The 27,093-nt window shown below is 33.6% G+C and overlaps 2 protein-coding genes across 2 annotated transcripts in view; one reads left to right on the forward strand and one right to left on the reverse strand.

Annotated features, from left to right (window-relative positions):
- The window catches only part of LOC106467430 (RNA-binding protein 42-like), a 66,928-nt gene extending 45,934 nt beyond the window's left edge, over positions 1 to 20,994 (forward strand). The window contains exon 6 of the mRNA XM_022395617.1: positions 20,935 to 20,994. The gene's annotated coding sequence lies outside the window, so the exon portion shown is untranslated. The remainder of the gene's footprint in view (positions 1 to 20,934) is intronic.
- On the reverse strand, positions 318 to 25,592 carry LOC111087778. The gene is made up of 9 exons (XM_022395618.1): positions 25,511 to 25,592; positions 20,887 to 21,045; positions 16,933 to 17,073; positions 16,672 to 16,754; positions 9,287 to 9,311; positions 4,785 to 4,913; positions 2,977 to 3,097; positions 840 to 949; positions 318 to 687 (listed from the first exon to the last, which is right to left on the reverse strand). Exons 2-9 carry the CDS (start codon positions 21,013 to 21,015, stop codon positions 574 to 576), a joined length of 852 nt encoding a protein of 283 aa, XP_022251326.1. The 5' UTR covers positions 21,016 to 21,045; positions 25,511 to 25,592; the 3' UTR covers positions 318 to 573.
- Positions 25,593 to 27,093: the final 1,501 nt, after the last annotated feature.

Here is a 27,093-nt window from a genome sequence, read left to right on the forward strand (position 1 = left end):
AACAAAGAAAAATTAACGAACAAAGCAAAAAAAAATTGAAAATTGTATATATTTTATCATTTTTCACATCTTGTTACAGAAAATAAACGAATGATAAGTCACAACTGTAAAAAACTCTCAGATATATCTGTCTCTAGATATATATTTTGTGAAGAAAGATATAACCAGAAACACACAGTGCTACAAACCCACTAGACTAGATGGATATAATGAATTTAAAATATTTTATATACATTCTTTTTCCGTATTTAAAGATTTTATGCCACAGAAGCAGCTAAATAAAACAAACAAAAACAGATTTGTTGAGTTTTCAAAATATAAATGACCCTATCCAACGAACAAAAACAATAAATACGGAGAGAAAGGACGATGATGAAGCCATACAGTTAAAATAAGTTGCAAAGCAAAATATCCTGTTTAAGATTTGAACTAGCTGTTTGTAGTAAAAAGCTTTTAATGACGTCGAACTTGTGGAATTAAACCGTTTTTAAGTTGACCATTCTTTATAGGTTTTAGGCAAAAGAATGTATACAAAACTTTTCGGTGTAAATCAGATGAGCGCTGTAGTGCGTATTAACGCACACGAACTGCTGCTCTTGGTGGATTTTCCTTCAGCTCATAAAAATCTGGAGTTTTGAGATCCTTTTCCATTTGAGTCAAATAACTTTCTGCCAAACGGTTCGCAATCTGTAAAAATGTCAGTATTTAACTTAAAATGTTATTTTCATGTAAAACAAGAACTTTGTATAATAGAAACATCGATTATATGGATTAAAAAGCAGACCTTATATAGTAATGCTAGAGATCTAGGAAAGCCACAAGAAAGAGATTAAACTTACCGATTGTTTATAAAGTTTATTTTGCAAGTTATTGAAGGCATAATTGTCCGTGATTTTCTTTGAATTATTCCATTTATACGACTGGCATAGGAGAACATCAAATGTGATGGCTAAAGGGATAAAGAAAAAATTAGGATAATAAAATATATTCTTCACGCTGATCATGAAATAACTTTAATAATGTGAAATCATTTTAGCCCACAAATTGCAATAAGAGAAAATTTTAAATACATGATCACTGCTGGAGTGGGGTGGGATGCCATCCCAATTCTTTTTAGGAAGGCCCAAATCTATTCTGCTACCTTTTAGTAAACTATAAGCTTTTCAAAAAGGAAAGGTTCAATATACCATGCAATAAATATTTACAACGGCAAGGGACTAGGGAGAGAAACTTTTTTTCTTAAAATAAAGTGTAAGAGTGAGGCAGAAATGAAATAAAGTAGTACAAGGATAAAGTGAATGAACCCTCTCACTTTGGACTGAATTTGTAACCATCACAGTTTCCATGCTGTAACTCACAATAGTATACACCTGTTTATACATACTTTTATTGTTTTATTGCCCTTTGAAACGTGTCTAACTAATCATCCCGCCACACAAGTTGTAAATCATTGGACAAACGTGCAGTTCACTTACTGCATCAATTAGGTAACGCACGAGATGCTCGCGAGTATTACTTCGTTGAGATTTATTATTATCAATTATCTTACCTAATTGAACCTAATAATTTTATAATTTTTACAATTGAGTTATGTTTATAATGAAAAAATAAAAGATACATAAGAAAACCAAGAAATATATTGCTCAGCTTCAACTATTTCACAAACCATCCCGCTTCCTCTTTCCCCCTCCCCCACGCTTCGAGCACTGTTTCTGTGTTCTACGTAAGTTAAATTTATTGCAGCTTAAAAATAATCTAACAACTTTAAAATTTACACAGTGAGAAAACTGTCACCTTCTTTTACAAATTTGAATGTTTTTAAAAGTATTTGATTTCTTAGTAAAGTCTATATCATATCGTTTATGATTTAAAATTATAAATGAATTATCCTAAGATATAATTACAAATTGGTAAGTCTATTTGTTCTAGTGATGAAAGTAGGGAATTGTTATTTAAGAGTGAAATAGTTTGCTCAAAATACTATTCCCTGGTGGCTCAGCAGTAAGTTTGATGGTTGCAACACAGCACATATTGATCATTGAGCAGCTTTACGAATAACAACAATGAAACAAAATGGCTTATTACTCAGGGGAAATTATAATTACTAAAACTTACAATATTTACAGATTTTTTTTAACAAAAAAAGTCAATCGAATAGAGAGAATTCAGTAACTGAGCTAATGAATAAATTTAAGTCTTCATGTTTAGGAAATTTGACGAGAGACAAAAAAGGTTTTACTACATTCCATATCGTCAAACTGAAAGGAGTAAAAGAATAACATAGATACAATTTACTTTTTTCTCTCTTCTATATTAAGTAACCTTCAACAAAGTCCATCAGTCGTAAAACCTGGAACGCAGTAAATTATTTCGTTTTTTCTCTAATTTTTAGTAAACAACGTGAGTTTTATGGAATGTGTACATAATTTCTCGAAAATCAGACAACACGCGAGCATTGGCAGGTGCCTCAAAATCAATTGGCCACACTCGATCTAGTAGTCCCCCTGTGGGACAGCGGTATGTTTATGGACTTACAACTCTAAAATCTGGGTTTCGATTCCCCACAATATACACAGCAGATAGCCCAATGTGGCTTTGTTCGTAAACAAACAAATCGATCCAATAATTTCTGAAATAGAATAAACACGTACTTAAATGAAATTACAATTAATATGCTTGTTTGTTTTATTTAATTATAAAGCTACAAAATAGGCTATCTGCGCTTTGCGCACCACGGGTATCGAACCCCAACTTTTAGCGTTATAAGCGTTGAATCTTACCACTGAGCCTCCGGGAGGTTAAAATTAATATTCAAGCGTTAATATCACCAGTGTTTATCACACATATATTTTAAGTGTGTATGAAACAAAGATTATGAATATACTACAACAAAATTATTTTTATGAAATCTACTGGTAATATGTTTCTGCAATTTCAATAATTTTAGAAAAATACATAAAGCTGATCAACACTTACTGTCGACAATTTTTTCGCACTGCTCTGAAACATCATTCTCTTTTTCCAAACGAGCAAATTTTTTCATTAGCATCTTAGAAGTGTTGTCGTCGAGTAGATGCTTTTTATAGTTTTTCGTCAGCTGTAATAAAACAAAGGCATATATCTAACTGCATTAGCGAAAACATACTAAAAGTAAACAAATGCAGGTATAATCACAAGAATGCCCGGTATGGCCAGGTGATTAGGGCGCTTGACTCGTAATCTAAGGGGTCGCGGGTTCGAATCCCCGTCTCACCAAACATGCTCGCCCTTTCAGCCGTGTTGCTTTATAATGTAACAGTCAATCCCACTATTCGTTGGTAAAAAGAGTAGCCCAAGAGTTGGCGGTGGGTGGTGATCACTAGCTGCCTTCCCTCTAGTTTTTCACTGCTAAATTAGGAACGGCAGAGCTGGTTATGCAATTTGCTTGTTAAAATTTAGTCAAATTGCACATCTATTTAATTGATATATACATTATTGTACAGTAATTATAGGTTTGTATCGCTATTTGATACACGGAAAGACTTATTAATTTGTTATAAATGTCTTTAATCATCAATCTCTTCAATATTTTCACAGTACGTGTAACTTAGCTACGGTATGACACATGGACTGAACAATCAAGTCAGAAACTACTAAGGTTCAGTCATATCCATCTCTAATTTAGAACTGCTGACCAAAAGGAAAACAAGTCCGTAGCATCCGTCGTCTAATAAGCAACTACTCTTAACCAAATAGTATAGCATGATGGATTGTAGAAATTATAACCAAATAGTATAGCATGATGGATTGTAGAAATTATAACCAAATAGTATAGCATGATGGACTGTAGAAATTATAACCAAATAGTATATTATGATGGACTGTAGAAATTATAACCAAACAGTATATTATGATGGACTATAGAAATTATAACCAACAGTATATTATGATGGACTGTAGAAATTATAACCAAATAGTATATTATGATTGACTGTAGAAATTATAACCAAACAGTATATCATGATTGACTGTAGAAATTATAACCAAATAGTATAGCATGATGGATTGTAGAAATTATAACCAAATAGTACAGCATGATGGACTGTAGAAATTATAACCAAACAGTATATTATGATGGATTGTAGAAATTATAATCAAACAGTATATTATGCATAATATACTGTTTGGTTATAATTTCTACAGTCCATCATGATATACTATTTGGTTATAATTTCTGCAATCCATCACGCTATACTATTTAGTTATAATTTCTACAGTCCATCATAATATACTGTTTGATTATAATTTCTACAGTCCATCATGATATACTATTTGGTTATAATTTCTGCAATCCATCATGCTATGCTGTACTATTTGGTTATAATTTCTACAGTCCATTTATAATTTCTACAGTCCATCATAATATACTGTTTGGTTATAATTTCTACAGTCCATCATAACAACCATGATGGACTGTAGAAATTATAACGTCCATCAGGGAGTGTAGGAATTATAACGTCAATCAGGGACGAAAATGCAGAGCGTTATTTGGAATATTATGGCTCAAATCTGAGATCTTCTGATTTCCAGCCCGGCACGCTAACCACTAGGCCACTAAGAAGCTAGTGACATGGAATATTATGTGCGAGAAATCACTGCTCCGAATAGGCACATAATAACTTGGTCTGTGAGGATAGTAAACAAGAAAAGAAAAACAATCATCAACAACAACAACAATAAATGCATGATATGTATATCTCAGAAGGAAAAGAAAAGATTAGTTTAATACTGTATAAAACCACAACCTTGTCGATATACTCCTGCAACTTCATTTTTCTGCTAAGATCCAGAACAGTAGTCCATACCAGTGTGTGCACGTTTGCTTCTTGAAATTCAGTAATTGTATCTTGTATGAGATCCTCAAGAACGTCATCCTTTATAGAAAAGAAAACTTGAAAAATGAGATTATAAATTAGATGAAAAACATATCCAAACTAAGTAATAGAATCGAAATACAAAAATCAATAATATGCTTTTATCTAAAATATATAGTTCAAGAGATACTTATTCCTGTAAAATAGTTAATTCAATTGTTGAAATAGTTTAAAATGTTTCTGTTTTCTGATATACAGCTTCTGTAATTGGAAAGCAATGGAATGACAAGTAGTCTGTAACCAAAGTCAGCGTGATGAATTCTGGTGTTGTGGAAATAAATATGCCAGTAGCAACCCACATTAGACAAAATTCATTAATAAATTTTCATCAAGGGAAAAATAGATATATAGAATAAAAATATAAAAAAACGTGTATAATAATAAAGCTAAGTCTACATAACAAATTACGGGAAGTAAATAGTGTCATAAATAAGTACATAAAATAACTCAATCTGTGGTTATTCGAATGCATAGATTCATTTGTTTCTTACCTTTGCTATGTTTTCACTAATACACTATGTAACCCAATACATCTCATGAGGCTTCAGTTAGCTTAGGAAATTTATGTTTGCACTAAACCCACATACTATGCTAACAGTGCAAAATAATATTCATAAGTTTAAATAGCAATATTCATATTTATTTGAAACATTATAATTAATAACATTGATGAAATTAAATTTAAAAAATACTGTTATATACTTTCGGAATTACTATGCTCTCGCAGCGTAGACAGTCTAGTACAGAATATCTTGAGATCAAAGTAAACAATTTAGCACTTGTTCTCTGAACAGAAAGTGCTGTCAATCTTATAGTGCATTCGTCTGATTCCATTGTTTTGACTGGTTTTAATAAAGATTACCTTAAACTTGGTCTAAATTGCGTCTAATTTCTTACTTCTCCAAACACAGATACTCAGGTTTTTTGTGTTGAACCTCTTGTTATTTGTGATTGCTACTCTTATTTGAACAGGAAATTAGTACAACTGATAATATAACAGAGTATGATGAAATTTTGGTGCCGTGACAACAGAATTTGATATTTCAGAGTTTTATGTTTTTCTTCATTGAGTATATTTTTTTCATGTGATCATTCTAACTCTTGCATAGTATATGTTACAAACTTCGTACTAAAGAAAATGACATTTTCCACAACTTCAAGGATTTATAACCAAGAGTAAGTTTTTCACAGAGAGAATATGGCTGTCTGAGGGAATTGTTGGGTATAGAAAAAGCACAGATACAGGAAAGAAAAACATCCTGAGCCACAAAATACATTCGACATCTAAGGATCAAACACAGGGCACAGAAAGCACATATTACTGGGGGTTACTGCAGAGATTTGTGATCAGGTAGTTCTGAGATCAGAATTCCCAGACATAAATCAACCAAGGTTGTCTCAACCTCCATGCCTGGTCAAGTCACTAGTTCTCAGCTAGAGGAGACTAGAGGTGTTGCTGATATATGACATCTGCCAGCCAAGTTGAAGGCTTGAAAGAGTGGTCCCACAGAAAACTTGGTCACTTACATTGATGATTTGCACGGGCAGACACGACATCTGCAGACTGTGAGGATACGATAATTTCCTTTCAGGCACATTGTGCTACCTACTATATTAAGAGTAAAATAAATAAAACAATACTTTTGGGCACAATAAAAGATAAATTTATTTATTGAAAATTTCAGCTGACTAGTTTCGTAACACATTTACCATAATCGGCCCTGAGGTTGATGATGGTGTGTCGAACTTGTTTAACGGTAGAGAACTTTAGTTTAACTACAAAATACAACTGCTCATGTCACGTTCGTTGCACACGTGACCTAGAGCCATACTCGTTCTAATGTAGGGTAGTAGGTATTTCCAGGCCATTACCCAATTTGTTAACAGAAAAGACAACCTTTTATCTCAAGACGCCATAGTAACGTAACTATTTTCCCTGGAAGAGAGCATGCCTTATGGCCAATTAGTAGTTCAGTCTCATGTGCTTCTTTTTACACATTTTAGTGGGTGTAAACACATCCTCTACAACCTTGGTTCCCACAACCATGCCCGAAATATGAGTATACAGAACACATCGTTTTATATTTCATTGTTAAGCTAATCACTGTATTTTTCCACTAAGTGTATCAAATTTCAATATTTCAAGACAGAATCCATTAGTAAGCTGAAAATGTGTACTCTGGTATATATCATATTTATGTACATAATTAAGTATACACAAACTGTTTGAAATACGTGAACATGCTAATACTGTCAGACTTAAGAATATATTGTCACATATTAATTAACCAATGCATACATTAAGTATATAATGTATCAACACAGCAGCTAGCCTAATTTCTATGTCAACCAATGTCACTGTCATTCACATTTTTCATGTGCCACAAAGTACCTGTGAATGTCTCCAAGATCCACCTGAAAGAGTTAGAATTATTCCAACTTATAGAAATAAAACTAAACACTATACAGATAACCAGAAATAGTCTATTCTGCTATAAAGATCCAGAAAACATTGATTTTTCAATTTACTGACTGTCCTTACTGTTGGTAAAGAATTTAATCCCAGCCATGATGTTTAGGGATCATTGTTTACATACTGATAAATCACCAGAGCAGGTTGGCTGCTCCTCTACAGACACCTCCTCATTCTTAAAAAAAAAGCATGTTAGAAAAAGTTAAGTTAGATTGAGTGATTGTCAGTTTAGCCTTAGCTGTAATGGGCGATATTTTAAAGTGAGTTTCACAGTTTAACAGAGATAAGGAGAATAATTTGTCTTGTCAAAGGGGGTTCTAAAGTATTTGAACCCGCCTGTGTGGACTTTGACGAAAAGAAGACAATTTAAGGTTCGGGATACAACTGTGATAACCCAAGGGGAAACGTAAGTGAATTATTCATTGATACTATTGTGATAAGAGTAGAGAAAGATAATTCGTCTTTTCCATTGAATTCTAAAGTAATTGAATCAGCCTGTGTGGATTTTTTGACAAGAAAACAGAGTTATTTAGAGTTTTAGATACATATCCTATAGTATAAAGAATTTTTGTATATACGTTTGACTTGTTTTGAAAATATTCTTTTAAAACAAGTGGATTGTGTGCTGTCCGTTTATTTTTAGAACTTATCGCCAACAAGTTACAGACACCTACTATAGAAGAATCCCAGCCCACTCCCACATTTAAAACCCTGACATACACTTTTGTTTGAATCTCCTGTTATTTGTGGGTGCTATTTTTATCTGAATGGGAAGTCTGTAGAGAGATTACGAGATAGTTAGACTTCGAACATTTAAACTCATTTTGTCATGATGATTAAAAATTGAGAAAAAGGATGATACAATATATTAAAGGTGAAGACCAATGATTCTAGAATCAAGATTAGTGCCCTAGAGTTGAACATAATTTTAAAGCGGCCAAAGCAGTAATCTAATATACTTCTTTTTTTTTCAGTTTGATTTTAACTTAAAGCCGGATTCGGTTTCGACACCTTTGAGAACTGTGTCTTAGAAAAGACTGGTTAAATAAAATATTAATAAAATGTCAGTCCTATGGTTGTTGAAACGTTCTCTCGGCCTGTCATGGCCCAGTGGTTTGGGTGCTTGACTCGCAATCTGCGGGTCGCTGGTTCGGACTTCTGTCATCAAACATGCTCGCCATGGGGACGTTATAATGTTTTGATCAACCCCACTATTCGTTGGTAAAAGAGTAGCTTAAGAGTTGGCGGTGGGTGGTTTAGACTAGGTGCCTTCCCTCTAGTCTATCACTGCTAAATTAGTGACGACCAGCGCAGACAGCCCTCGAGTAGCTTTGCGCGCAATTAATAAAACAAACAATGAAACCTTCTCAGTGACATATTTTAAAATTGCATTAAACCTAAACCTGGTTTCGACATATAAGAAAACCAAAAGACACGTGTTATTAATCATGATGGTTATCTCTTCAACTCCGGCAACAGTGTTTATTTTGTGTGCAGAACGTTTTTATATATAATTTTGTTATAATGTTGCGATTTTTGCTGCGTAGTTTTAAGGCCACTAATGCGACATTTTTAGACCTATTGCTCTCAGTGACGTAACTTATTATCTTGATGTACATACATGTATACTTTACGGACCCCTAATACCAACTCACTTGATGAAAATAGTTTTTCCAATTCTTGCAAATTAGAGCTAAAAAACAGGAGTTATTAGTTCTAACAGTAATTGTGTGGTTGTTTAAGACTCATAACGTAGGTAAACTAATATGTAGAATTATACACGGACTCTAAGTTAAAATACGTTTACTTGCGAGCTAATTGTAGGTGTTAAAATATTTCTTAATTAACACGAAACAATTATTTTTATAGTTAAATAGCAGGGGTGTAAGTATTTACTTACCGAGATTTCATCCTCCTCCTGTGTGCTTTAGAAAATATAAACAAAGCAGCTGTAAGACTATATATATGACTATCTTTTATACAATACTCTTATTGCAATACATATTGTTTACTTGAATTATATTGTGGTAAGTTTCTGATGAGAACAATTAATTTTACACAGCCATAGATATCATATTATCAATAGTTTGAGTTAGTCGAAACATTTTGAAATTAACACCTTGTTTTGAAAGTAACCTGTTTTTTTAATATCAAATATACGTACATTAGTCGTCAATTAGATGATATTACTCAATATTTTGTATGTTTAGTTTTCTAACTAATTCCCTTGTTGAGGAAACTTTTGGCATGCTTCTAATATTTCCTAACTTTGAGTATATAAACATTTCTGCCCAACGATCGACGAAATAAATGATTTAGGCACAGAAAGATCATCCACAAATAATTCACTGGACTTGTTTACGGAAGTATATCCATGAAACCTTACTAAGAATGTTGACTTGTATTGATCTTCATTCATGCCTTTACCTCATTCTACTTACACGTATCTTGAATAAATATTGTCAAAGTTTTCATGTTAGATGTGTGTAAAAACAAATAAAAAAATGCTTATGAAAATGTACTGAAAGAAATTTGGGTCGAATTTTACACGTAGACAATAACACAGAAAATTTATATAAAGTAGATAACTTGAGCAAAATGATATTCATAGGATAAATCAAGCTGCTTACAATAATGCACTAAGTATAAGACTCTTGAACAAGATATGTAGCGAAGTGAAGGAAAACGTTTCGAGTAGCAGTTATTATAAAAATGATAATAATAATTTTCTTACTTTGTGTTTAAATATTTATTTTATACAATCAAAATACAGTCTTCACAGATGCAAGAGAAAAGTTATTATTGAATTTTTTTTAATTGCTGAAAAATACCATCTGTTTATTCAGAAACATTACGCTGTCACAATAGGAATTATTTGTGTTCTTACTTTTTCATATTCAATAAGTATGTCCTTGGAGCAAATTTGAACAATGGTGTTTGAGAAATGTTTGAATAGCCTATGTTATAATTTCATTTTTCCAAGATAAGTTATTCAGATATTGTACAAACACCAGGAATTCTTGATTAAGTGTAGTATTGCGCATGCTTAAAATAAGGGGCCGTCTTACAAAGCAACTTCAATAAAACGTTTATAGTCGTGTAGGGTTGGTTTGAATTTTGCGCAAAGCTACACGAGGGCTATTTAGCAGTGAAAGACTAGAGGGAAAGCAGCTACTCATCAACTCTCGAGACATTCTTTACCAATGAATAAGGGGATTGACCGTTACATTATAAGGCCCCCACGGCTGAAAGGGCGAGCATGTTTGGTGGGACGGTGATTCGAACCCGCGACCCTCAGATTGCGAGTCAAGCGCCCTAACCACCAGGCCATCTAGTGGGAAAAGTCGAAACAGCAAAACAATTGTTCAACATGTGTAAAAAGCGATCCAGCAGTGTTTAGGGGATGTCATTTTTCTTGGGGAATCCGCGTCACCATAGAGCACTGCCGGGCGATAAAGCATGAAATTACACTCTGTGTTTAGTAATGTGAGCTACATTAATGTGATCATTCCCAGTGAATAGGTTTGTACGTAGTATAAAAATAATGTTAGAAATGCCATATCAAAGGTACGTGTGTCAGTATATTATAGTAATTATTTTATGTAGTAACCTCCTTGTGTCTATTTCCTGGGGAACTACTGAAGGTAAAACAAAAATCACCTGATGAAATGTTTTCGTGGGTGGGTAGTGGTGTCAGTAAGATAATCCTAGTGCTATAGGCTACTAATATTAAAGTGAAAATAACCATGAAACGTAAACTTCTTATTCCTGGCGAAGGAACCTGGAAAATGGAGCAAAAGTCAGGAAAGCTTGTAAGTGATTAACATCTTTGTGCTTTAAATCAGAAAGACATTGGCGAAAAAATTGGGGTAATCAAAAATTTAGGAACAATGATAGGGAAATTTGTTATAAAGTGATTGCAGAAAATATTCTTCAGTCCAAAAAAGCTAGGTTGTGCACCATTAGACATTCATACAGTAATATTTGATGATGACAAGGTTATAGAAATGGCATTCCAAGTGTGGCATCAAAGGTTGCAGAAATAAGTTAGGCAGAGAGCAGCTCCTACGTGCTCAGACAAGGAAAGGTGAACTGCTTCCTAATCACGTTTATCTTCAAGGGAATTTCACATTCAGGTATCACAGAAGACTGTACAGTACTAAAGAGAACACATGAAAGTGTCGAAATTAGTTTCTTGGTGTTTATGCTAATATTTTGTTCCAGAAGTATGTTGTTGTTTTTTTTTGCGGTAATTCAGCTAACGTAAACGGTATTGTTTATTTAAATTAATATTACTTCTGTTGTTTTATTGCTTCACACACAATCATGGGCATCCGCAGAAATGTTCCAGGGGTTTGTTCTTTTAGGTTCGTAACCCTAAAGAGTAATTTCACCTTATATAAAACTACTTCTTATATGAAAACGTAATTTGAAGTTACATAAAGCACAATATTTCAATGGCATTTATTGTGTATGAATGGTAAGGACAACAAGACTGCGTCAGTATCTTTGATAACCTGCTGCCGGTATTACTGGCAGGTAGCAACATGTTGACCCCGATCACACTGTGCCAGGGCTCAGAGGATGTTGGCAAGGCCTCGTTGGTCTCTTTGATGACCTGAGTGAGAAATACCATGTGCAATATCCAAGTAGCTGTCGTGGTAGCGACGTTTTTGAATATTTAACTACAGGATAGGTATCTAGAGATTTGAAGTAAAGCTGCTGACAAACCTGGCGACTTTTGTTAGAATTGAAAATTAAGTGAAATAAGTAATGTGAAATTGTGAAGTGAATAAAAAACGTGTAAATTCATATACATATGCTGAATGAATAAAGAAAGAATTATGTTTCTTATTTTTCTGGGGGGGGGGGGCAAGTGCCTCCTTACCCCCCACTCCTGCGGACGACCACATACACAATCAATCCTCTTAGACAACATAAGGCTGGAGGAATTCAGAAAGGAATAGAAAATACATTAGAAGGAATCATTTTAGTTGTCAGATTTAAGGAAGTTATTTCTGTGCTTATTCCAGGAGTTTGGTTCTAGTTTCTCAGGAAATGTCAACACTACAAGACTGAAAGAGAGCTTGCTCGGTATGATTCCAGGTTTGAGAGCACAATCTCATGGAAGAAATGAGACATTGATAAGATTATCTAAGTTGCATTTTCTCGTAATTCTAATGACAATGCAATTCACTTGTGTGTGCTGCTTAGACTGTGCGAAAGTAAATTATTTCCAAAAATTACTAATTTGATGGGCCTTTTCGATTTGGCTGTAACCAAAATGTAGTTTCATAAAGAGTTTTTGCTCTGGTGAGAATGATTTTATATGACAACAGTATTCTAGATCAAAATGATGCAAAATATCAAAAGATGCTAAGATGAAAATAGCCTTATAATCGTCAGAGCTACTAATTTTAACTCATCCCCCACCCCCAAAAAAAGAAGAAAAATCATCTGAATCGTTAGTTCATCAAGCTAAATCCAGAGAAACACCACTTTCACTTTACACCAGTTATTATAAAACCAGACAGAGAGATTTGCAGTCAAGAACTATGCATTTCAGTGATAGATATTAATATATACAAGCCTAAAAACAGTGTATATACCTGTTCTGATCAAGATATATGTTTTTCCCTCCCTTATTGTGGGGCCTGTTGACTGTTTAGATAATAATTTCTCAGCTAACATAACAAATGATTCTTTTCACGGTAAATCCATCACCTCTGTGATCCAGTTTTCCACAGCAGACAATCAGAGCACAGATAAAGACACTGTATTTATCAACCCAAAAATTATCTACAAAACAAAATGTACAAATGTCTTACCTGCAGAATATTCTGAAGTACCCCTGGCTGTACTAATTACTTCAGAGTCTACTGCCCCCTGTGAAAGATCTAGTAATAGTATAGTCAGCCACAATACTTACCTTCAGAGAGAAAGAGAACTGCTGGATTACCGTATGACAGAACTGCTGGAGAAACAGGTGAGTGATACTGGGGATCTTATTTTGTGGGCAGCTTACCGTGCAAACAAACAACCACCTACTTCTTATTTTGTGTTACCCGTTGCGCTCATAGCTCTGTTGACGGAACAAGCTCGTTTCAGTTATGCTTCTGCCTGTCATGAATCTAATATAGGAAATCACATTTCAGCAGAGGCCATGAACCAGCCATTGTTTGCTAAAGGAGTTCACTTGAGAAAAAAATATGTGGTGATGATGGAAAACTTTCACGTAGAGATGAATGTGCTCAAACTTTTAGGAAATTGGCCAAATGGCAGTAGATGTACCTGTGTTCTTGTACAGGCTGATATCACTATTTGTATTAGAGCTGATTCTATATTGAAAGAATCCCATGTCACTAGGCAACAGCAGTAGCAGCATTACACCTACTCAGGCATATGAGAAATATACTGCAAAATCAAATACCTCTTGATTTCAGCACATGGTGTAGCAACAAGTGTAATCAGAATTCACAGCTCCTGCACTGGTTTAAGGTTTCAGACATTGAGCTTCTGGATATGTACTTTGTGCATTCTTCACAGGAAAGAGAGAATTTGAGTTGTATGTTCAATGACCTGTTTGTCCGTGATCACACTAACCATGCGATGTTCATATGTGGTTTAGTTGCCAGCTAGAAAACTATCAATCTATGCAGAGTTCGTGAGAGGTCACTTTTTCGTTCAGAAATCAAGCCACATTTTCTACACCATGGTCATTGACTAGGCTAATGGGCAGATGAATGAGAAGTTCAAGAGTGATGGTGGTGTAATTGGTTTAACGGAAAACTCCACTTCACTCCTTCAGTGGATTTCTGATAGACCATAGATTCAAAGGGCTGTAGAAAAGTTTGAATCCAGCTCCATAGCTTCTGACAACGTACAGCTATTAATCACAATGAGCGAGTGGAGGAGTCCAGAAAGTATTCTCTAGAAATCTTAAAACGACGATCTCTACAATTCAGGAAATGGGCATTCCATTTCCAAAGAATGGTGAGGAAGTGTTGGTTTGGGACACAAAGCATGTCATGAACAAAGATTTTATCACAACAGTTCAGATCATCGATTTAACAGGACAGCAACAGTATAATGCAATTGTTAAAAAAAAAGACGTGTCCACTCCAATTACTGATATCATCCATAAGAACCAATTGTTCCTGTTTAGCGAATCATTTACAAACAACTAGTGATGGGCAGCACACCAAACTATAACTCCCTATAATAACTGTGAACTGTTTGGCAAGATGCATACATCATGCCAGTTTAGAAATGAAGATATGTTTCAATTCTTCAAGCAGAAGAATGAACCTACTCCACCTATCTCATCTTATAAGAGGCATATTGATATAATACACAAAATACGATCTCTGACCCACCTCAAAACATGTGCTCTTTCTATAAATATTGCTCCAACTGACAATTTTAGGATATTGGATGGTTCTGTTGTTAGTCATATGTGGACACCAAAAGGCTGTAAATTTTTTTATTAATACGGATAATGTATTTATGCCACGCATACTCATCCAGTTGTAATCAATGAGCCATCTAGACGTTATATTGGATTGCTTCCTTTCTCATATTTTTTATTCAAAATTCATCTAAGAAGAAAAGGGGGAATGGGTTCTGTCTTGTGGCGAGAAAATTGACACCAGTTCCTAAAAGTGGCACAGTTTTCTTCGAACGATATAATTTCAAACTCTTTTAATCATGTTATCTTAAGCATGTTTTGCTTCATTACCGAATTAAGATAAAACTAGTTAAAAGGTTGACTTATAAGAAAAAGATTAATAGATTTAAGCAATTATAAAGCATGTTAAAATGTTAAGTTGTGCATAATGTTTATACATTTTTCAACTAGAGGTTATAGTTATTTCACAGAGTGTATTATCCAATGTCTTGTGCGGCTTGAAAGAAGTGATGACTGAAATTACTGTTAGATGCACTTAAAAAACAAACTCATGATTAAATACATACGGGATCTTTTCTGTTTCATGAACCGCGTTCAAATAGAAAGAAATATATATTTTTGAATGTAGTTTTTAATACTGATTTCAGAAATATAGAATAAAATTTGGAGAAATGAAGTTTGTAATTATAGTGTGTACTGGGTACAAGTAGAATTTTTTATAAGTGTTGCCGGATTTCATTTACAAAATAGCTATAGTTATTTAACTGTATTCTGAGTCCCATAATATCATCATATCATGTATGACATGATCTTATTTTAAAAGAAACATTAAAACTACTTATGTTCCAATTTTAATATTTTTTCACATTTTTGAATGATTTTCACAAGAACTTGCTCCACTATTAGGGGTATTATTTTTATGATTTTGTTATTGTTTTCTCAGTCCAAAGCTACATATTAGGCTATTTGCACTTTGTCCACCGCGGGGAATCAAACCTCGGGTTTTAGCATTGTAAGTTCGTAAACTTATTGCTGCTCATATGGAACTATTTTATTATATGTATCAAGAACGTGTACAAAGTAATAGGCCATTTACTCACATGGAACTATTTTATTATCTGCATCAAGAATGTGTACAAAGTAATAGGCCATTTACTTTCATGTAAGAAACAATTGCGGAGTTTAATTTATATATATATATATATATATAACAAATTCAATAAAAGAACGTATTCTTTCCGTTTTAAGTCTTTTTTTTTAAGTAGAAATGAAATGTTTCATTAGTTTAATTTAGAATTTAAACATTGTACTGATAAATTCACACTGCAAAATACAATCTGATAAAGTCAAATGTCATTGACCAGAATAGAGTATAAAAGTTTTTGTTCCAATGATCAATCGATATGAAGTCGCATGTTAAAAACTGAAAACAGTGGTGTTATTATTGGAGTAATAAATGAACAATATTAAAATTAACATTTAAAATTAATATGAGACCAAATGAAATGAATGATTTTTAGTCTAATTAACATACCATTAATTCATATAAATATGATAACTAAAATATAATTCACAAATTCATTGTTCTAAGTCACATAATACCCTCTGATAAAAATTAAATACAAAACATTATTTGCAATAAGTTTTATCTCCCTTTCATTCTTCATTTTCACACATGTGGCACCATCTAGTTATATATAAAGCAGTTTATGCAACCACTATAAAAGAAAACGTACCCGAATAGAAGTAAGTATTTAATTTGGAATTAATAAGTATATTATCAGATCGTGAATTTGAAATATTTCAACAAACAGAAAATTTTTAAGCAATTATCTTCCATAAATAAATAGAGAAAACGGATCAAACTCGAAACTTACGGATCTGTTTGAACTAGCATTTCTTTTGTTGATGGTAATGGAGCAACAGCTGTCACAGTCTTGACCTGAGGAGGCGGCATAGGCTACAAAGAATCGCTATGAGTTATCTTCGAGATGTGATTTTAATTTTATTGGAAAAATTAATTATAACTGCAGTCTTTTCCATTACTTTTTTAACAAGCCAATCAAATATCCCCTGTTCCTACTTTTAAGAGAGAAAATGACACAAAAATCAGGAATATAGTTACAGAACTGACCTACCAGCTTGTTGACATTTATTCCTTCTTTCAGTGACTCATGCACAATTTCTTCGGCCAAGTCCTCTTGGATCACATCTTCTAAGAACAAACCAATAACTTCACGGGCAAACTTTTTATCCGTGCTGAATCTCTGCGCTGTTATCTAAGTGTGTATATGAACATAGGATTAAACTACCAGCTTTTGTTGTCACTTGAACAACGTAAAAAATAAGCAACACTCGCAATGAGCAGTTTGGGTATCACAGAAACTAAATTTATAAGAAAAATGGAAATCAGATCATTTTCTAAACTTCTGTGTCACAGGAACTAAATACAGGGATCGATAATTATTTGATGTAAAAATAAACAAACATAGGCGGAGGAACCAGGGATGCAGGAGGCGGAAGTCTCTCAGGTCTATGCCTGGTAGGGCCAGTTTAATACTTGTTAATTATTTTAAGGCTGTCATACACTAAATGTTCACGCGTTACGTTGTATAGTTCAGGAATTGCTCCACTTGAGCATGTGGAGTCTATAAATGCCATATTTTTTGGGAATGATACTCTCTGATCCTCCACCCCAGGTAGTATTTTCTTCCTCCGCCCTGTGACATAGCAAAAGTGTGTTTTATTAATGAATTTTAACGTTATTCATCATTTCAATACGGTATGATGAGGAATATCTATATGGATTGGTCCAGTAACGGTCTCGATTCACCCACTCGTTATTTAACAACAGACACACTTGTAACTTACAGGTCATTTTATGAGTCAACACTTCACACTAAACGTTTTTCTTTTGCAATAATGCACTGTTAACAGTGATTAAGTATGGAGTGGCAAGACTTAGTACAGAAGTCTGCATTCAGGCCATGGAATTCTTTAGTGTTTTCAGTTCGTTTTGATCCTATGATTATCTGTCAAACACCTCTTTTTTTATATTCCCAGACAGAAAAATACACTGGCGTGATTTTTCTGTAAAACTCGACTGGACCTCAAGTTAACTAGAGGCAACCGACTTTTGGGTCACCCTATATTATGGGGTTGTATAAAATGTAAAAGTTAGCTCATCATATATTTTACAGTAACAGGTACTAAGTACATAATAAAAACCTATTACAAAACTGAACAATTTAAACACATGGACCTGGTATTAAAATATAATCAGAAACATCTTAGGTGTGAAAAAATGTTCGGCCAAAAAAAAAAAGACTAAGCATGCGAGTTAAAGGAATGAAATCAAAATTGACGGCCAAACTGATAGCTACGCTTATAGCATTAATAACAATTTGACAGAAAATACTCATTCATTAGTTAGCCAGACTGCGTTTTTTGTTCAACTTGGGGCATGATGGTGGGTAAAACAAAATATGCGACCAACCTAACTAATTTGGAACAGACCTATAGTTTACAAAACCAATCAAATTCTTTAAAATATGTGGTGGTACTATTTCCCTATCTAAAACAGTGTTAATAACTTCCTTCAAAGTAACGCCATGGAATATACATTAACAGTTTCTTGTGATCGCCCACATGCAATCGGTGCAGCCGTATCAAGCATCATTATTTACACTAATTGCTTAAACTAATATCACGTGACGCTAAACATTTTTAATCAGGAAAATTTCATACAATTTAGTAAGTTTGTGCTGAAAAGTTGGCAATGAATTATCAATAATAATCGTCCACCGGTATGATTCTTTTGAAAACTTGACCTAGTATCTACTAATGTACTTTGCTTGGCCTAACCAATATTTATGTGTCTGCACGTCCTTTCACCTTATAGTTTTGATGCTCTAAATCAAACTTCTTTATTCTGAATGACCAAAAACAGTCAACTTTTACTCTTAGGTAGTAAAACATTTAGACCGATAGCTCACGTGACTTTTTGCGTAGGCGTGCGCAAAAATTGTAGTCAAATTTGAGCGTTTTTTTAAAATAATTTTGCACATGTAGCTTATATTTAGACCAAATTGTGTTTAATTGCAGTGATGATTTAAATGTCTAAGCTGCGGAAGCTTTTTAAAAGCTTAACAGATTATATGAAACATCAAATTAGGATGCAAATGTTATTTTATTTTCACAGTTTTCTCAGTTTATTCAGAATTGTCCTTCGGTTAGTCTGCAACAAGTCTATGTAGTTACAACGCTAAAATCCGTGGTTAGAGTCGCTGCGGTGGACAGGGCTCAGAGAGCCCATTGTGTAGCTTTGCACTAAAATTAACGAAAGAATTATTCAGAAGCCCTAAATATAGGGCTGGGATAGTTACTTGTGGCACTATGCTCAATTTTGTCTTATTACATTGAGAAGGAGGATCCTCTAAACCTAAATCCAGACGTATTCATGTAACAATTAATTTCTACTCCCCTTCATAGTTGGTTTCGGAAAACATTAGTCTTAAAAATAATTGCTCTATAGTCTACTACCGTGGAGCATTCTTAGAAGAGAGGTTAAAAGTATTAAGTTAAAAGCTATCACTCACTTTGCTTTGGAAAGATTAGGTCTTAATTAACCTTCACAAAAGCATTTGTAATAGATTATATTTATTTTAGTCTTGACTTATAACTGTAACTAAACACATTATCCTTTGCCATATTTCTGAATAAATTAATTGTTAAGTTAAAATAATTATGACAGTTGAAATTGTTTTTATGGTAATTGGTTATTTACCCGGAATTAGTGAAATACAAACATATTGTGCTGTCTTTTTTTATTATAGATTCACTTGTATATTTTTCTTTTTGACCGAATCCATCTGGTGTATTACAATGTAAGCCTAAAAAGATAACTAAGTATAACAATCTTTGGCATTCCATGACTTGCATTACAGAGTTCAAACCATTAACCTCTAAATTATTCGTAAGTCTAAAAGGGAGAGACATTAAAACCAAAACATTTAAATTGTATTTACTGGACAATAAATTATTGCTTCCTAGGTATTCGGGAAGGCTAGATAAGAAATTATCATTACATGACTACATAATTGAAATGAAGTGTTTAATTAGGATATTAATGTTTGTAATATATTGGCTTCTCAATAATTTTTCATTCCTCCCATTTTATAAAATGACTTGTATCAAGGACAACATAAAGCAACAACTGATTTGTTCTCCCTTTACGACAATAACCTTCATATTCTTTTAATCTATTGGAAGGAAAACATTTCCTTCGACCACATGGACGCCCACAGAAATATTTTCAGGGAGGGGGGCAAACACGTGTATGTAGGGATCAGCTTTTACAGTATAAGTCAGCAGACTAAAAAAATACGTTTTATATGTGCTTAAACGCAAACACAAATGCCCCCCTCTTACCCCTTCCTGCGAACGCCCATGTTTGACCAATATAAACTTTATAATAAGAAAAAGTATAAGTACCCTACTTTTGATTGTCAGTAATATACTGTTTCACATGCTTAGACTTTTCATTATTCTTTTTACCTGTTGGATCTTAAATCCGCCTTCCCACCAGTGACACAGCGATATGTCTGCGGAGTTATACCGCTAGAACCCGGGTTTCGATACCCGTGGTGGGCAAAGCACAGCTAGCCCATTGTGCAGCTTTGTGCTGAACTACAAACAAACCTTAAATCCGCATTTCTCTAAATTTAAGCTATATCAACATTATTATTTTTTTGTTACGCAAACTTCCACAAGTAAACCTTTGTTTATATAATTATTGAATGTAATACTGCTGGGAATAGTAATATTAATGTGCTAACTTAACATTATTTGTTTAACATACAGCAATATCATATGATCTGTGCATTCTTTCATTTTAATCTTTGTAATAAAAATTTCTTTATTATCAAATTTAATGAACTAATATATATCCATACCATATTTCAAGAGATATTAATATAATTATTAAAAATAGTTAGGATACATAAGTGTTAAATTATGCAATGTATAACATATCAATTACAATCAAATACTGCATGTGTTTCTTTTTATTTAACGGGATTTTTGGTACTCACCTTCAAATTGTCATCCTTGATTCGCTTGATTGATTTCTTTTTTTCCAGCCTGAGGTCTACGTCTTGTGACACGGTGTAAGGACATGGATGAGGGTCACCAATATCAGGTAGAAGAATGATGGATCTCATGTCTCGAACTTGGAATCAATACGACCAGGGCTTGATAACACAATACAAATATCGTTCAGCATAATAACTTATAAAGATTACGATACGGTGCTCAATTTTCAACGTTTTTCTATGCTTTGTAAAAAAAAGGAAGAATTTTATTATAATTACTGACAATTATTTAGTAATACACGTACAAGAGAACGTTAGGGATAGATAGCATCATGTTAAGTTTTTGCCAAACAAATTTCAACGACATCGCAGTAGTTGCTACATGCTCTTCCTGTGGCAATTTTCACTGTTGTATCTGGTAATACCATATTTTGAAATTTTAAACTTACATAAAATATTATATGTATTAGAGGTACTGTTTTTCACTTACGGGTAAACGACAAGTTAATTTAGTCACAGTGTGTTAACATGAGATAGTTAATTTTTAGCGTCACAGTATTTCATCTAATAATCCACTCTTAGTGTCTTGACATTTCAATCAAAGGACACAGGAAGCTCAAAAAAAAGTTTCATTTGTCAAAACTAGACAGAGGACAATGATCAGTAATTGGAAACCATTGTGCCATATTGAGAAAATATTAATTTTGCTGCATTGCACGAACTTGTAGTTTGTAACTTTGACAAAAACCAATAGATCGATACCTTCAGCTTTTCAGAAATGCATATTTATTAGCGATACTAATATAAAAGCCCGTCAGAAATGACCATAAACCATTGTTAAATGATAGAAGTTAACTAAAACGAATTTGTCTGTACCTACAAAATGCATCTACTCTTCATTTATTTCATCAGTCTGGAAGTAATTCTTTAATCACTACATTTTTAGTAAAAACTACACAGAAAAATTAAATGTTATCGTGAACAAAAGTACACATGCATTCTGAAAGAGACTTAAATAGAACTCTTGAGCCTTGTCACTGCATTCTAGTTCAGGAAGTAGAAAACATAGTGCGAACATTTCGACACAAATTTTCAATTCTTTCGACTGTACAAAGGATAAATGATATTTGGTACTAATAAACGTTTATTTTCTTTATTTTTTAAAGCCAAATAGTTAATATGTGTGTTAAAATACCAAAATAATATTTATCAATTAACATCTATTCACCACTTAAAACGTTTTAAACACTGACTCTAAAAGGTTACTAATAGTAGGCCTATTTATAGTCTAATTTAATAAATAAACATAAAGTAAGGCTTAGTTGAAACACTACTTGGTAAATTTCATTTTGCTTTTGGCTACAACTTAATGTCATAAAACTTCTGAATTAAACTATTTTGCTGTTATATCACCGAAGAATGAAAAAACAAACCTTTCTAACAAATCAACATTAATATTGAGCATTCAACATAAACACCATAGTTGGCTTAAGAACAATCAGGAGATAATTTTGTTGCTAAGCCACGAAGTATATTGTTGAGCATTACCAAAAATGGAGCGTGAAAGCGTTCTCAACAGAGTGACAAAGAGAATAAGCTTTTTATAGTTAGTTAAGTGGGAGTAAGCACATTCCAGGTGGTTATAGATTGTAAACTTAAGAATAAACGTCGCAAAAGAGTGAAAAATGGGAAAATTGTGGTTTTGTTTGGCACAATTATTTTCTTAGCTTTTAATTCTTCCGTCATTATTACAGACGTAATCGAGTCACAATGAAATTCTTAACTTTACTTAAAAGTGGTTTACATGCATATCTTATTATATATCCATATTTAATTACATTAAGGCTGATGATGATTTTAATAGCTCATCCTTTACTAGCCAAATATGTTGTCATACAGTCTTTTTAATGATAATTCACGTTCAGTCGAAAAGAACAATGATGTATTTGTTTGTAGTAAGCATAAAGATACCAGGGGTATCGAAACTCGGTTTTTAGCATTATAAGTCCGCAGACTTACTGCAATATCACTGGAGGACATAATGATGCTGAGACTTTTGTTAGTGTTGTTGTATCCTAATATTATTCCAATTACACATTAATGGGCCCATTTAACTAGTCTTGGTGTTATGCATCATAAGTCTTGGTGTGTTTTTTTAATGATTTCTATCAAAAGCATTTCAATAAAGTAATGGTTGTAATTTTGACAAACAGTACAACTGCAAGCAGTTCCTTCTCTACTGTACAGTATCAGTTTCCAGGAGCAGTGAACATAAGGCTCATAGACGTGATAACACGGTATATACTTTCCTGTACCTGTGACAAAACTGCTCCGATGTTACACAGGCCCAAGTGCTTAAAATAGCCTTACATCTACTTTCATCATGATCTAGTTCAACATGCAAGCAGTCAGAAACCAGATTTAGTGTTCTATGGCAACTGGCACCTTCAAATGCACCTAGATATTCGTTCTAATGTGATAGTGGGAAGGTATTGATACATGTTACTAAATTCACCCATCTAAAGTGCACAAAGCACCTTGGTATTCCTTTCTTGTTTTCTACCAATAACCACTGGAAATTATCAGGCACTTGCAGAAGGTTGTATTATTCTTTCCTTTAAAAACACTCAAAGTCAGCACTCACAACTTTCCTGGTGTTTCAAGGAAGACTGCACAGTGATTGTTTTATTAGGCATGCATCATTTGTATTTATGGGATGATGAATGATTTCCATTCGATTTAATCAGTAATTTGGTCTCAAAAACACACCAGCAAATTCCTTGAGCATTTCACTGGGTTCATGTCTGTGAGTTGAGTTTAGACTGTTAGCACAATCCTCGGCTAGAAACATCAGGTACTTGAAATCTATATGTTAGCTGTTGGACTTGGTACAGTAGCTATGACACTAGCTACTTTGGCTTTCTGTGTCACTACTGCCTCTGTTACCGTGCTGATGACCATTTAAGGTGGGAGATGAAAGGACAAAGGCCTGTAGTTACAGGTTAGCACAGCTACAACACAGATAAGTATCCAAAACAATTGCATCTGGTTTACAAACAGAAACCAGTGTATTAATATGGTGGTTCTGTCACCACAGTATATGGTGCCAATATACTAGATTGTGTCCATAGTGCACAACTGAGCACAACTTGCATGTTTGATAGTGTAACTACTTCTTTTTAAATACGCATCTATACAGTCAACTATTCTCGAAATCAGATTGGTTGGCAATAGACAGATTTATTATAGAATTGCATTTCACCTGTTTCCCAGGTGAAACTCGTTGACAGTACCAAAGCTTGATTCAAGATGAGAAACAGCTATCTTTAATCAACAAGAGATATAGCCAACACAAAGTCAGAGACACGCCTCTCCAATCACATCTACAGTAGCTTGTCACCACTTGCCGCAATGAAGTTTGTACTAATTAGCGAAAATGGTGACTTTTCTTGAAGTGCTTGGTCGAGCAAGGCCCTGGCAGCTCGTGTATCCCTAGAAGTTCCATGTATCATTAACTAAGTCCAAACCAGACATCATAGCAATAGTAACAAGTTGACTGCTGTATACACCCAAACTGGTTGCTAGATCCAACTGTTTTGCAAAGGATATGGACATTCCTGTAACCAGTGGCCATTCAAGTCACAGTTAAAGCATAAAATCATTCTCTCATTTCCTGGCATCTTCGGGAACTCAACTTTTGTTGCATCAACAGTATAGCCACGACAACTGGACCTGAGAAGCCCTGTTGTCATATCTAAAACCATGATTATTGCACTATGATGTCAAGTGGCGTTTATTACTATATATTCAGGAAGCGGGGGAGTACCTCTCTTTTCAATCTGTCCTAGTAAAAATGCATCAAAATTAGGAAAATTATTCTCAGGAAAAGCAAGAGAATACATAAAATGTAATCCAGAACCCAAGAGCTTCCAAGGCCTGAGACCGGCCGTGGACCTCAGCCGTAATGTGTGCGCCTGTAGCGCATATTCCCTACAAGGTCAAATAAACTCTGCCCCTCCACTTATAATTTGCCTCCTAAGCCTCTGATATTTAAATTATATGAATTGAGAATACATTTTAACGTTTGGTTAGATTTAGACGTTGAAACTATGGATCAAGTTAAATACAAATTATGTTCAGATTAACAATATAAAATCCGATAAACAACTGCTCAGTCTGTAATATTAATTATAAGATGCCATGAAAAGTTTGCAAGGCAAAACACGTACATAGCTTCCTTCCATACATTATTCGATCGTTTTCTAAAATTTAAAAAAAAATCTCTCTTGTGCTTAACCAATACGATTTATATAAAGCATATATTTCCATTAGCTTGATTGCCATGATCTCACGGCCAAGAACAGTAAACGATTTTTCAAAGATACTTATTACCAGGGGTGAAATTCTGCCGGTACTCACCTGTACTGAGTACTAGAACTTATGTTTTAAGGCGGTACGAATACCGGGACTTATTTGAGCTGCTTTGTCGTTTTTTATGTTTACAGGTAAATGTATTTTATTTTTCAAAAACAGGTCCCTTCCCCCAGCTGAGTACTTCTACTTTTTTGAGAATTTTACTTCTGCTTATCACAATAAAATTCCTTCCTTTAACATTTTTACTCACCACAGAAGTATACTATTCAATGATGATTTGTTTCTATGCTAGGCTATTCTTTCTTCACCCAGGTCTCTGTTTCAATATAATACGGTTGCCATGGGATTTGTTGTTGTACACACAACGCGAGAGGGCCAGCTCACCATATCGACCAGGTTTGAATATGAAATACTTTGATCTGACATAATAAGGGCTTTCTCATTCTTGAAATACGGACATATTAAAATAATAAAACTTAATGATTTTCAATCTTGCTATCTACCCTAAACATATTAGAATATCTAAAATGTTGAATTTAATTGTCGGAAAGTTTTTCCTAAAAGTTTGATTTCGTGACAGCCTTTAGATTTGTTTTTGTTAATGATGAAAAGATACACCATAATTTAGATAAAGAACCTCGAATAGTGCCACCGACTCAACTATACATTCTATGGTCAAAACAGAAGTGTCTGATCAGTTAGAATTTCGTAAAGCAACACTGCAGTGCAATATTATTTTGTAAAGCTTCGACGTTTTTGAATTATAAAATTTAGAAATCTTATATTTTATTTTGATTTTAAAATATAATATCATTTTATATAGCCTGTTGAACTTGACTTGCTGATACATAAGAAATGTATATATTATTTTAAAATTTTTAATTTGTAGTTTATATATACTTCGTAATGGTCTATAGTAAATGTCTGTCCCTGAATAACTTACAACCTACATCTCAGAAGCTTCAGTGAGTTATCAAGACTGAGATAGTAAAGACAAACACGGTTCTTGAACAATTAACAGTTTCATTTTTGTTATATTGACGTATAAAACACACAACAGTTGTAGTAGCAACAAACTCGGAGCACAAAGTTACTACATATGTTCACTGTGAAGTTATAAAGCTAACGTATGTCATCTTTACCAAAAATTAAAAACCCGAGACAAAAGAGAAAGAAGTAAATTTAATTTGTGAATTCAAAGTTGTCAAATTTAACTAGTTGATTAAAGAATAGTCTGAAATAATATCCATTATCTTTCTATTCAAAACCAAATTAAAAGATAAGTGAATCCAACCACACTTCATGCAGCCAAACCACAGACACACAAAGCAGTATAATATGTATACAAATATGATAAGATAGAAAATCGTAACCAATAACTAAATATCAAAATAAAATCACTATCATATAAATATAAAATAAAACATGAAAATATTCAAAATACTAATTAGAAAATGCACAAATTAAAACAAAAATACAACAGAAATGATCTAAATACTAGTATTAAATGCATATATGTAAATTAGGAAATTTCTGCATATTATACCGAAATCGGAACACAATAATAATGTAAACGTATCATAATACAATAATATGTACTTACAATTAAATGCAAACTTATATGTGAATGTAAAATTCTAACAAAATAATATTCGCTCAATATGATGGACATGTGGGGCATCAAGGACGTCATTTTTTAACTCATTATAAGATGTTGTTTACTTGACTTTACTTGATTCCCAGCATGGCTACTCAGGGCCTGTAGCTCCTCTAAGAACCGGGCCAGCTCCTCCTACTCTGCTGTCTTCTAATGCCTCTTATTACTGATGTTAT

The sequence above is a fragment of the Limulus polyphemus genome, unplaced genomic scaffold (assembly GCF_000517525.1).
Source record: "Limulus polyphemus unplaced genomic scaffold, Limulus_polyphemus-2.1.2 Scaffold2613, whole genome shotgun sequence".
Taxonomy (NCBI): domain Eukaryota; kingdom Metazoa; phylum Arthropoda; class Merostomata; order Xiphosura; family Limulidae; genus Limulus; species Limulus polyphemus.